At 43.1% G+C, this 12,915-nt stretch overlaps 1 protein-coding gene across 5 annotated transcripts in view; it reads left to right on the top strand.

Annotated features, from left to right (window-relative positions):
* Nucleotides 1–12,915, top strand: part of MYO1B (myosin IB) — a 179,283-nt gene that overhangs the window by 87,830 nt on the left and 78,538 nt on the right. For all 5 annotated transcript variants that reach the window (XM_083842874.1, XM_083842875.1, XM_083842876.1 and 2 more), the window contains one exon: nucleotides 909–1,049. In XM_083842874.1, the coding sequence (XP_083699000.1) occupies nucleotides 909–1,049 (141 nt within the window). Of the gene's footprint in view, nucleotides 1–908; nucleotides 1,050–12,915 lie in introns of those variants that run through there.

Consider the following 12,915-nt stretch of genomic DNA (forward strand, 5'->3'; position numbering starts at 1 on the left):
AGTGTCCATGTGCCTGGAGCTCTTGAGAGGGCTCGGTTAATCTGCTCTAACAGTTGGATCGGAAGGACAAGCAGCTGGGAAGATCAGATTGGTATTGAGTTCTGGCTCCACCTTGACTTCTTCATCTGAATTACTTTATCGGCGTTGGTTACTTGGTTTGATCCCAGTTTGCTGTTTTAGTCCTGCTTCTGCCTTTTGCCGCTCCAGTTACGTACATGCGGTCTCTGCTCACCAGCTGGATTGTTGCTCCTGGGCTACAGTGTTCTCTTAAGCAATAAAATTACAAATAAATACATAACTTGATCGAGTCTGTTGGAAAATTAAATAATTTAATAACCAAGAGCAGCAGTACACTGGAATACAGGCACCTTAGAGTATGGCGTTCAAGAATTCAGATAAAATAGTGTGGTTTTGTCTCTGAGTGAGTTCACTTGGTTGGTTTCCATTTAAACGTTGATCAGATTGGAGAAATGCAGGTACGGAGGAGAAGGAAATTCAGATTAGGGTTTAGATTCCTCAATATCCTGATTTGACGCACTACAGATGCTGATGGAGCTTTTGGTAAACTCGAGTTTGTGCGTACTTGCACGTTGCGTTAAAGCCATTCAAAAGATCTGGATGTGGTGCCCACTGGTCTTCACTGCTGTTTCATGCGATTTCATATTTAATGTATTGTGACCTGGAAGACATTATCGAATGTCAGATTTAAAAGTTTTGGGATTGCATAAACTGCTTGGGTAGATAGAATGACTTTTAAAATGTTACTTAGAAAAACTGTTTTAAAGAAGTGTCGTTTGATGGGTTTTTACTTGTGAATCTTAAGTAGTATTAGTGGTTAATGCCTGTGAATAATTAGAATAATCTTGAGCTAACTTTGCTCTTTTTTTTCTTCCTTTCTCTCTTTGCAGGAGAAAATGGCCAAAATGGAGGTCAAGACGTCACTTTTAGATGACATGATAGGGGTGGGAGATATGGTTCTTTTAGAGCCACTTAATGAAGATTCATTCATCGATAATCTGAAAAAGCGCTTTGATCACAGTGAAGTATATGTGAGTATACGTTAACAAATAACTTCCTATGGGACCTGTGTTGCCATTATTGAAATACATGTGTATCTACAAGGATGCACATAGACTGAATATCTGAACATAGACTATTGCATTAGGGATATTTTAACCTTTCTATTTAAAAAAAATAAATATATATAGAACACCTTTTAAATCTCTTTTAAAAGCTGTAGACCTTCCCATACTACATTATTTGTATATGATCTTTTCCATCTGGGATGTTTTTCCTTTTTGTTCTTCCCCATTGCACAACACGGTGGGCGTCCAATTTTCATAAGAAACTGTTCCAAACTGATGGTAACATTGATTTTGATACTACTTTTGTTAGAGGGTGAAGCAGCTACAAATAAGCAGCTTCCAGGGAAGGCATTTCCCGGATGTTGGAGCAGGCTGACGTACAAACAATGTATGCTTGGAATATGCTAGGGCTACCTTAAATGTTGCCTGTTGCCTTTGATATGAAAAAAAAAATGTTCATTAGATTGGTTTGATTTTAAACTAGTAACAATGAGCTTGGGTATATGTAGGAGTAATCAAAATCTTCAGGCCTATTAATCTTTGAATGATGATCAATAGGAGAGAGGTTGTAAACCGACAGCTGAAGCACAGGCTGGGAATGAAGAGGCAAATTGTGATTCCAGTTAAGCCTTTCATTTCCTGCTTCATCTCTCTTTGTTCTGTTTTTGTTAAAATGTGCGTAGCGTTGTGTCTATTACACTGCTGTGGGTGTAGGAACTTAATGATTTGTAGAGGCTTTTCAAGACCTCTAGAGAAAGATAAGTCTTTCAAGAGTAAAGCTGCAATGTTTAAGTCCAAGCATGGCTATGATCTGCAAGCAATTGTCTGCGGTTTATTACAATCAAATAGACTTGTTCTGTGTTTGATTATAACCCTTCCCCCTTTTAATTTTTAGTGTTGGCTATATTTTCCCTTCTTGCTAAGCAATCAGATCTTCATGGTTTCATTATGCTTTTTTCCTTTCCAACCTCCAGTAGTGGAGGATCTGTTATTTTTGTTTGCTTCCTCTATCCCGTTTTATTTTTACTTTGTTGTAATCTGTGCTTTTGCACCTCTGCAATTTATTCTCTGCTGCATCTTTCTTCCAGAGTAATTTTCCTTCTCAACCATGCCTGTTTCCTTTTCTGTAGATACTAGCTTGGCAAAATACAGTTGTGTGTATGTGCTCGTGTATCACTTGCATTTACTTGCTCTTCATGTTTGGACTGACAATTTAACTAGAAAATTAAAGTAAGACAAGGACTCTTGGGATCCATAAAAACCTTGTTAGAGAAGAAACCAGAAAGGTCTGTGTTTATGGAAAGAAAGATTCCTTTCAAAATGGGTTAAAGAAATCTCCACGATACCTCTGAGAGAGATATTTCCAAAAAATTGTCTTAAATTTCTTCTTGTTCCCTGAAGATGTAGCCTGTTCCCTTTTGCTAACCCTTAGGCGCTGATACAGGCAGGTAGGTATCAGGCTCCTCTTTGCTGCACTTTCATCCTGCTCGTGGTAAGCCCTTCGTAGTCAACAGCTGCAGTGGCTGCCTCTGCTGGGATTCAGAGTTTGATTCAGTTGGTGGCTTGTATAGTGGACTTCAGTTTTAGGGTTAACGCTGTATTCCTAATACCTACACTAAAATGGGTGTTACTGAATCATTTCATTCCACTTTAGCTTGAGAAAATACGAAGGAGAAGGGAAGAAAATGGAGGCATTTGCCTAAAGCTTGAAGATGGCAGTTCTGCCTTGCCCAGTCATACCTGAAAGTTTCATCTCAAGTGTTAAGGATACAAACCTATCCTGTGAGGGTACCCTAGATGTGCAGTCTCTTAGTAAGGATTGCCATAAGCCATACGGGAGTGGATTGCTCAAGACTTCCTATGTAAACTGCTATGGATTTAACGTATTTAACTGCATGTTTTTATAGAATTTAGACCGGATAGCTTTTTCTTGAAAGAAATCAGTTTGAATGACAAATGGGTAATCTGTTTTATTTTTATCACCTATTACATACCAGCTGACAGCCGTGTTCAAACACATGGTTCTTTGACGCAATGACACTGAAACCTGTATTTCCTTGAGTTTCTGATTCTGCCCGGCCTGGCACTGAGGTGCAGTGTAATTAGTTGTATTATGTGCTTTGGCAGGTGATACAAGGTGTCACTTTCCTCTAGCAGTGTAGGATCCTTTGCCTTGCAGGTGGGAAAGACTAATACTTAAACATGCTCTGTTGAGAAGCTTGAACTGCTGCCAAAAAGAAAGGATTTTTTTTTTGCTAGCTGAATCATTCCCTTGTAGTTTGTTACAATATCTTTTGCCCTTTTTATCTCCAGTTTTGTTTGATCATGTGATTTATTTATTTTTTTAAGGTCTTACAAGTACTGTTTGTGAATCCACGCTGTAAAGTCAAAATGCTGCAGATCTTTGCAAGTATTAAAACATTTTGTACATCAGCAGTGAAAAGAGTCGCTGTTTAAGTCTGTGCCACCTGCTGTTACCAAGTCGACAAGTTACTGAGTTTGGGATGCTGCAGGGTTTTAATTACCAAATCACTCAAGGGATATCTCCTTTTCGTGTCAGTTGAATTCTGCTGCCCTGCAAACTTCATTCCACTATTACTGTTCTAAAAGTTTGCTGAAGCATGGACTAGTTGGAAGGGTGCTCGCTGCAGCAATCGTGCATTAATTCTCACGCACAAACTCTTCTCTCCCTGTCCCTTATTGTCACCCACTTTCTTCTCCCCAAACCTCACTCGTGGAAAGCACGCTTTGCATTTCTGTTTTTAGACTTAGACGAGCACAATGAAGCCTTTGTTACATCTGGAAGTAATGTTTGATTTACCATGTAAAATCCGTAGTTTGCGTGCTGTCCTGGAGAAACTGAATTAGGCCATTGAAGAGCTACTGTTGGTGCTTAACAAAGACTGCAGATTTCTGCAGCTCTAACAAGCTACAAAAGTTGATCCCTCAGGATCCCTTCAGAGGGCAATAGAAGTAGGTTTAGCCTCCTGTGGTTCAGGTTGTGTTTTAAGCTCAGCCCGTGTGTCAGTGCCCTGTTGTAGGCATTACAAAAAATCCTGTCTCCATTTAAAAGTTTAAGTCAAACTAAAGCCATATGAATGGACTGAAATGTTTCTACAGCAATTGACCACAGCTCTGTCAACATTAGGTTTTAAGCAGTTTTCTGTAGGCTGACAGCTGTGTCTGTGCTGCATATGTTAGTTTTAAAACGGACTTGCAGTTATAACCTTCAAAGGGGCTTGTTGTGAGGAATGAGACCCGTAACATGGATGGTTTTGAAAATACTTTAAAGTTGGCCAGACATTGCATAATCGTGTTACCCAGCCTTCACGGGTAGATGTGTGTCAGGTCAAGCCTTCAGTGAACAGTGTCAAATCTCCCTCGTAGCCAAAGATGACAAAATAAATAGGCTCCAGTAAAAATAATAAATATGAATTTTGTCTTTTCTAGTCTCTTTCACAGTAGTTATGTTTGATGCTGAATGTTCAGCGATGGAAATCCTAATGCCATCTCCATTCATCCGTTTGAAATGCCAGGTCTTCTCCCCAAGAATTCCCCTTGCAAGAGCATCCAGCATTCATCTGGGTCCCTGGTGGTCCTCTCACCACCCTGGGCATGACTGCTTGTAAGCCCTTCAGGAAAATTAGCTGAGTTTTCATTCCTGGGATGGGTCTGATGCAGGATGCAATGCATGACAAATAGCACCTCTTAAACCAGTAGGCAGACGGGTCCCAGATTTGAGGAAAGGAGAGGTATAACTGCACTTCTCTTCCCTGACTGTGTTTGAAGTGCTTTCTTAGGCCAGCAGGCTGCTGTGCAGACTGACTGGTTCCTCTTTGGATGTCAATACCAAAGGACACATTTGTGGATAAGCTCTAAGAGCCAGCGTTTCAAATTTCTCATGTGCCATGGTGCAAACGGGGGGAAAAAAAGTACCAGTTCTCTTACCAGTCAGAGAACAGACTACGGCTTGATCGCCCGTTGTTCATTTTTATGTGTATTTCATAGAAAGTTTAATGGACTTGGGTGTTAGGCTGCATACCAGAGCGCGAAGCTGGAAGCTGTGCCTGTAAAAATAAGTATGAAGGCTGGTGGAGCTGGAGCAGGGCCAATCACCCTCCTAAAGACCATCAGATTCGGCAGTAATCTCACGCTGAGTGGCTTTGGGGTAGTGCGTGCGTTAATTGGGAATGGGAATCTTGGAGTTTAGTCATGTCTAGAAATGCCTGGGGTATGTCTGACCAAGAAAAAACTCATTAAAAAGCTGTAATAGTTTATGATACTATTTTTGCAACTCTTAAACTTTTCATTGATAAAATCACTTTTCTTGCAAAAGTTCAATTCTGTAAGTATCGGTAACAAAAGTCTGCGTGAATTTCCTTAACACAGAGTGAAACGTGATTCATGGGCCATGCAGTGAGCAAGCAGGAAAAACATCATGTCGCTTATCTGAAGGGTCAGGGGATTGGGGAAGTGGCAAGGGAGGTGTGAGCAGTCTGGAGGGGAGCGGTGCTGCGTGGGCACATGGGAGGCAGCCTTCAGAGGCCAGAGCTCGCTCTATTCTGCTGCCCTGCACATTTTTTCCTGCAGTTATGTTGTTTCTTGAAGTCTTCCCAGAGCTGCAGAGGTCAACATTTTGTTCATGACAACAAAATGTTTGTTTGCTTTTTGCTCTCTTAACAAAACAGAATTTTTCTCTGATGTCAGCATTTAATTTGTATTTTCTGCACGTGGAGCTTGTGGGCCGCTTTGGGCAAGAACAGTCTTATGGTACTGAACACATGTTGTTTTATCACTGAACTATTAAATATTTGGCATTCCAGTATAATAACTCAGTGTTAGCTGCTTGAGGTAGCATCCTTGTGACTGCCTTCTGGTAGCTTGGCTTGTGGTGTGCTTGTACTGCCGGCTGAGGTGCTTTCTGGTGATCTCTATTGTTTGGATGTTTTGGGGGTGGCCTTTTTGTTTCTGATTTGGCTTTACTCGACTGTGTCTGTTATTTATTCCCGCCTTTTTTTAGCTACCTTACAGTGTTTGGGAGTTTATTGAATTGCTGTCAAGCCCAGGCTTTGTTCTGCTGCACCCCTATCAGATCTTCCAGCTACTACATTTGAAAGAAGAGGGTGAAAGACAGAAATACATGACTGAGATCCATTGTCTCGATCTGAATCGGCCTGGCGTGATCATCCCTCTGTATAACTCCACTGGTGCTGCGAAGAACAGGGGTTTGTGGTAGTGGGTTACATCAAATGCAGCTGGCTGGGTAAATTTTAATTGCAACACGCTGGTTGAAATTCAGTTTTGTTCTCCATTTCATTACCTTCTGGATCATACCAGCATAATCCTGTCGGTCTTTACAGGTTGTTTGTGAGGCTGGGTGGAGTCCTTGGTTGGTTTTGAAGGGCTCATGCAGATTTGGCGGTGGTGTCTGCATGGGGAAAGGGACACCTGAAGAGTCCGGGACCAGAGCTGTGCAGCGCAGGACTGGGATAGGGCTGGGTGCTGGAGGTGAGAGCAGAGGGCCCATGCATGGTGTGTGACAGCTCGTTCCCGAGAGCCAGCCAGTTCCTGATCAATCTCTTTGTGAAGAATCCTTCTCAGAGCTGAGGAGTGTCTAATAGCCAGAGCACAGCAGCTTTCAGTCCAGCTGTCTTCACTGGTGCACTTGCTGTTCCCCGGTGGTAGCCCAGGGGACCCAAGCTTCCTCAGATCTTTCTCTTCCTCCCTCGGGGGACGCCTCTGCCGGATTAAACAATTTTCCCAGCGGTGCCTCCACAGTTTCCCTCGGGAGGGAAGATACTGGCTTGCAGCAATAATATTGTTGCAGCTGCCACAGGCGAGGGCCTTGAAGCCTGCCGCTTCGGATGCGGAGAAGGATTTGTGTGCCCCAGGCACATCTTTTCCAGTGATATCTCGCAGTCTAATAAGAACTATTCTGCCTCCCTATAAAACTTGCTTTGCTCGTTATCGCATCAGAAATCCTCTTGGCCCTTCACATCAGCCCACCCCAGTAAAACCAACTCAATCACTTGCCTGGAGTAAAGATGCTTGCAGCCAGCAGGTTGGTTACTTTTAACCTTGAGGTACCTTGTGGGAGGAAAGTTGCTTATCTCAAGGCATTGCCTTGTTTCCTTTTCTTTTTGTACAGCACCCACGATGCTGAGCGTGGCAGCGGAGGCATTTATTTGTAGGGCTGTATGCACTATCCTCAGAAGGAAGTAAGAAAACATGAGTAAGGATCACAGAAAATAATGTGGATATTGTGGGCTGCGCGTAGAGGTCTTCTTCCCTATACATTCCTTCTTCTTGTCTCTTTGATGCGGCACTTTGAAAAAAGAGAGAGGGCGGTGTGGGAAATGCCTCCCATAGGGCCCCCGCAACTGCTACAGAGCTGGCTCTGCCCCCAGAACGCTGCGTGTTCCTTCATTAAGGTGATGAAGGCTTCTGGGGCGCTTCTTGGTGATTTCGGTGCATGTTACACGAAACACAAATGGAAGATTAATGAAAGATTGGCAAATAGCAGCAAAAATGCCCAAGTACTGTAAAAATATGGTGTCTCCCCCCTTTTTATTCATACAGAAATAATGGGATGTTTTGGACTGAGTCCTCTCTTTAATGTTTTCTGCTATTGTTTCTTGTGCACGTTGAGACGGGAGGTTTCTTGGCACAGACTCTATCCAATCTCCAGTTGCTGTTTGCTTATGAAAACAAGTCTTTATCTTTCCCAAAGTTAGCAAACATTGATGTTCCAGGGTATTTAAATGCTTTCCTTAAAATTTCTCAAGTCTGCTTTGGGCCGACTTCTCCATCACCTACTTTACAGATGCCACCTGTAATTGCATCCTGTATAGGAACTCTGCTTATTTGCATAAAAACATCCGAATGCAGTCAGAGGGGTGGATGGTTGAGGTGATTAATCTGCCTCATTATTAACAACATTAGAGCCTGTCATGATGATCGTGAGGTTAGCAGTACTCTTCGGTGATCAGCAGAGAAAAGTCTGTGCCCTCCAGAAACTTAGGAGAGAAACCCGATAATCTCTGCACACGCATCCTCTTTAAGTACTTGCTTCAACTTGTCATGCTTCTGTGTCTTTCTCTGGAAGAGGCTCTGTTGTTACTTCAGGGCTCTAAATCTGATTGCAGTGCAATTAAGGGCTGGATCCCGGTCGGTGCAGGCTGCCTGCAGCTTGTTCAGGCTGCTCTTTGCACAGGGACTTGCAGGATCAAGCCCGTAGCGGAGTATCGTAGCAGTTTGCTATCCTTTTTGACACAGGTTGCCCGTGTCATTTTTGTTTGCTGTGGGATATAGGTAGGCAATTCTGCCTTTGTGGTACCTGTCTGAGCTTTGTGTCTTGAGTTATTAAATCGGCCATCGACATGTTTGGTTTATGCCAATATATTTGGGATGTATACTAGTGGTGAAGTTTCTCTCCTCTATCAGTAAGATTATTTTACTTCAGCTGTTGACACAGTTTCTTCTTTTGCTTGATTTTTTTTTTTTTTCTTCCCAAGTTCAGGGAGTCATCGAGTGCTCTTCTATGTACTTCTACTAAGTTTTTTCTGTCCTGTCCAGGTTTTATGATGTTGCCAGTCATGGTTAATAAATGCATTAAATGCATATGGTATCTTACCAGGATTGGTTTTTTTCTTCTCTATTCCAACATACTGACTTTGCCCAGTGTGTTCCTGGGGCTAAAATGTAATGTCCAGGAGGGTGGTCTCCAGCCTTGCTTTAGTCATCGTGGGGGATATAAGTTGTGTTTGTTCAGAAATCCAGTATTCTGTTTCTTCACTTATACAAACGTAATTAGAAATGAGTCCAAACAAGAGTGAGAAGTACTCAGGAGTATCAAGGAGAAGGAGATTTTAAGAGGTTTCCCTCTCTCTGGAGAGTGAGTAAAACTAAGTATGACAGTCTGGTTTGCATCTTCAGTTTACCACAGACTAGACTTTGGAAAAGTACATTTTTAGCATTGGCTTCTCTTCGAGTGAGGGCGATGGAAACTGGCTTCCTTATCTGTAACATCTCACCAATTATTGCAGCCATTTCAGAGCTGATCGGGAGCTTTGGAGAGATGCTGTATTTGCCAGGCAATGCTAATTTGAGGACTCAAAGCACAGTTGTTTATTCTGCTTTTTCTAGAAAAACCTCATAGAAGCTCCTGATCGAGGAGCTAAAATGTTATTGGCTCTGGTCTTTCCACATGATCGTTGCTCTTTGAGATCCTGGGGCCGCGCTTGCAGGAGGTGCCCAGAGGCTCTACTCGTGGCCGTGCTTCCACGGGAGTGCTGTGGGCAGCATGGACCGAGGCTCCCCGCGGGCACGAGGAGCACTACCCAGCCCTGGCTCAGCACAGAGTGCAGCTGCGCGGCTTGGATCACAGGTGGAGTTTATTGTCTGCATGCCTTCAGGAAGCAGTGCCGGAAAACCCCCGGATGGAAATTGTAGGATGAAACTGTAGCTTGTTTGTTTGTGTGTTGTTCAAGTACCCAGCCCATCCCTCTCCACCAAACTGTAAAAACACCTACATTGTGATACGCAGTACCACAGTAAAAGTCCCAGAAACAAGCTTCTAAGGCGTTTTTGCTCTTAGTCTGCCTGATACTGTTTTTCTCCTTCTTTTCAAACTTAGTCTCTCTCAACTTTGCAGGTGTTCCAGACATGAAAAATGCAAGGGTCCAAAAGCAGAGTGCATTTATCTATTTTTTCTTTTTGTGGCCAGCCACAACGAAAAACAAATTTGAGCACACGCCGTGATTGTTCAAATAACAGATGATATTTTGAGATGGTACTGATCTAGCTGCTAATATTTATTAAAATGAGAAGCTTTATTACGGAGCAGCGTTGCAGTGTTAAATTTGACAGGTTCTGTCTGCATTTGAGACGGTTCAGAAAGCTGAGAACATGTAAGTACAGGCTGCCTCTGCGTCTGCTGTCTCCTTGGCCTCAGCTGTTCTGAGCAGGCAGCAGCACATGTGCTTATGAGTTGGCAAAATCCAGAACCACAACCGCTCAGGCAAAATATAAATTAAAATGAGTAAATTAGAAATACATTCTTGCTGATGTCACATATATATATATAAAATCAGTGCTGCCCAAGCGTTAGTTCTGGATTCCTTCCAAAAAATCTAGTCACACTTCTCTTTGATCTTACTTTAATGTTTTTAATTTCAGTGAATTGTTTTAGTGATCTGAAACTGTTCAAAATCATAGCCACCCAGTACTTTTGAGCCTAATCACTAAAGGAATGGGCAGGGTGTGTATCTGGGCTATTAAAGTCGGTCTGCATAAATTGAATTACCTGTGTCCCCACTAACAATCTTATTTTACTAGAATCTGTTTTCTGTTTCTGTGCTACAGCATTTAAAAGAAAAATACACAGATAAATTGAGCAGCCTTGTTGGGCCCTGGGAATTTAGCACACTTTTAACGTACTTGCAGGGCCCTGTACCGATTGGGCATTTTGCAGCAGGAGTCATTTTTGCAGCAGTTATTTTTCTGGACTGTTGCAGGCTACCAAGGGCAAGAAGCAGGGGGTTTGTTTCTAACAGAGCCGCCAAATGTATGCTTCCAGAAGGTTTGTAGTGAGTCAGTGCAGACACACAATGATTTTAAGCTTTGTGTAGAATGCCCCAGGTCCAGAAAAGCTGTCACAGATACGCTGGCGTGACAGCCCTGGCTCTGCAGCTCCTGTTCTACAGCTTTGACTGCCATTGATAATGCTCCCTGGCTTCTGCAGCTGTAGTCTCCTCTCTTCTGTACCCTTGGGCTATTGCAAGGTTAACTTTGTCGGGGAAAATGGCTTTATTAATATACTGTATGCCAGGGTGTGAAATGTTCTCCCATAAGTTGTGCCAGTGGTTTTCTGAAAGCTCCTCTTCTCGAGCTGACTTGCATTGCCTCGTCCCTGTGCGTTGGATTTCACCACAGCTTAAGCGCTTCCTGGCTGCAGAGGTGTTTCGGGACCTTTTGCTGGGCTCTCTGCAAGATTTGTGCAGCCTCATGGCTGCAAAGGTACACAGGCGTCTCAGGCAGTTTGCCAGTTTTCAGCAGTAGCTTTCCCCAGCCTTTGGCTGGGAAGAGGCTGGTGCCCCATGGGTTTTCCACCGAGTGCCGGTGGGAGCCTCCTGCAGTCTTGCTCTCTCAGGCATCTTCTCAGCCTAGTCTTACAGCTGCTGGGCCAGAAAGGCACGGACAAGCTTGAAGTAGCAGTAACACCTTACCCCGGGCAACATGTTAGGTTTGCTTTCACTCCTAGAGGGAAAAATTAGGCATCAAAGAGTCTCAGAAATTGCATCTTCAACAGGACGGAGGCTCAACGTGACAAACATTGCCTCCTTTTCCCGTTGGATTGTGATTTAACGTTTTCTTCTGCTCAAGGTCTTAAGCCCTTAATTTCACAGGAATGAGTTGTCTGTGTCGCTTTGATGAAGAATGCAGGATGTGTTGCCATTTGACCTGACAGAAATTTGAATGCTCTTTTCCACAGCTGCAGTGTTAGTGCCCGGCCGTGTTACCGTGCTACGCGGCTGATTCACTGATAAAGCACAAGTGAGAGTCCTTTTGTTCCAGGATCTGGACAAACGCGCCAACGAGGCAGAATTTGCCTTTGTGACTTACTGCAATAAAGGAGATACTTAGAGGAAGGTGTGTAATCAAGAGTCTCTCGTTAGCAAAACCTGAGGAGACAACAGATCTTGTCCAAACTCGCATAAGAAAACCGTGGCAAAGCCAAGAGAGAAATCAAATTTCCTGACTGTGCTCGGTGCTTTCATCATGAGGCTGTTCCTCTGGGGTTTCGCTTTTTCCTTAAACAGGGAAAATAAAGGCTCTCTGCAGTCCCTGGGGGGCCACTCTACGGTCTCCTGCTACTCCTCGGCATTCTCCTTCCAGCGCTGGAATGTTTCTGAGCTTGTTGCTCACTAAAGGGTTTGAGCCATTTATTTTGTTTGTTTATCATAGAGGTCTGGTGGGAAGGCAGATGTTATGTGGGAAAGCGCTTTTCTGGATCTGTTTATCCCAGCTCTGTGGAATCTCACAGACCACCACTAGCAAGGAGCTATTAGGTATCAATTGTGAGATAGTGGCATTTGGAGAAGAGGGCGTGTATTAGTTCTCTTAAGCAACTTTGCAGCAAGAACAATGATTTCTTGGCGTGTTTTGGGTTGGAGTTTAAAATGGACATTTGTACGGCTTTGTTTCTATATAGTCATTCGACCTTTTGAAATATTGGTATTTTAGGAAGTGCTCCGTATTTGTATGTGTCTGACAATAAACAGCTGACTTGAACTCCCAAAATACATTGTCTAGGCAGTACTTAGCTACGAAGAGATGCTTCTGAATAAATCTCATTTGAATGCCTGCATCCAAAATTAAAAATTAAGCTTTTTGCTTTTGCCCATCTTTCTTTGCCTTGGCATTTTAGGGTGCTTCAAGAAACTTAGCAATTAAACTTTATGCGTTTATGGTAGCAGGAGAGCTGGAAAGGGCAGGTCTTTGAGTTGCAGAGAATTCCTGTTTCTAAATACAGACTTCAAGATCTGGCCTGTATCTGTCTTCGGCTCTACTTTCCAACACAGATTTCAAAATGGGCTGAATTCACAGATTCTTAAGATTTATGAGGAAACGAGTTAACATAGTAATGTTTTATCAGGAAGGAGCCCTAATGAGGGTGTCCATGCACTTGTGAAGACTAGAAAGCTTCTTATTCTTGCCAAGAGTTTGTAGGTTTGCAAAGTGGCAGAGCTGTAGAGAGAGCGGAGCAAAGACTGGCTATAGAAAGCTAATTTTTGGATTTTCTTATAGTTCAGTGCAAGAGAGCAGGCAC

This window comes from Anser anser (genome assembly GCF_964211835.1).
Source record: "Anser anser genome assembly, chromosome: 6".
Taxonomy (NCBI): Eukaryota; Metazoa; Chordata; class Aves; order Anseriformes; family Anatidae; genus Anser; species Anser anser.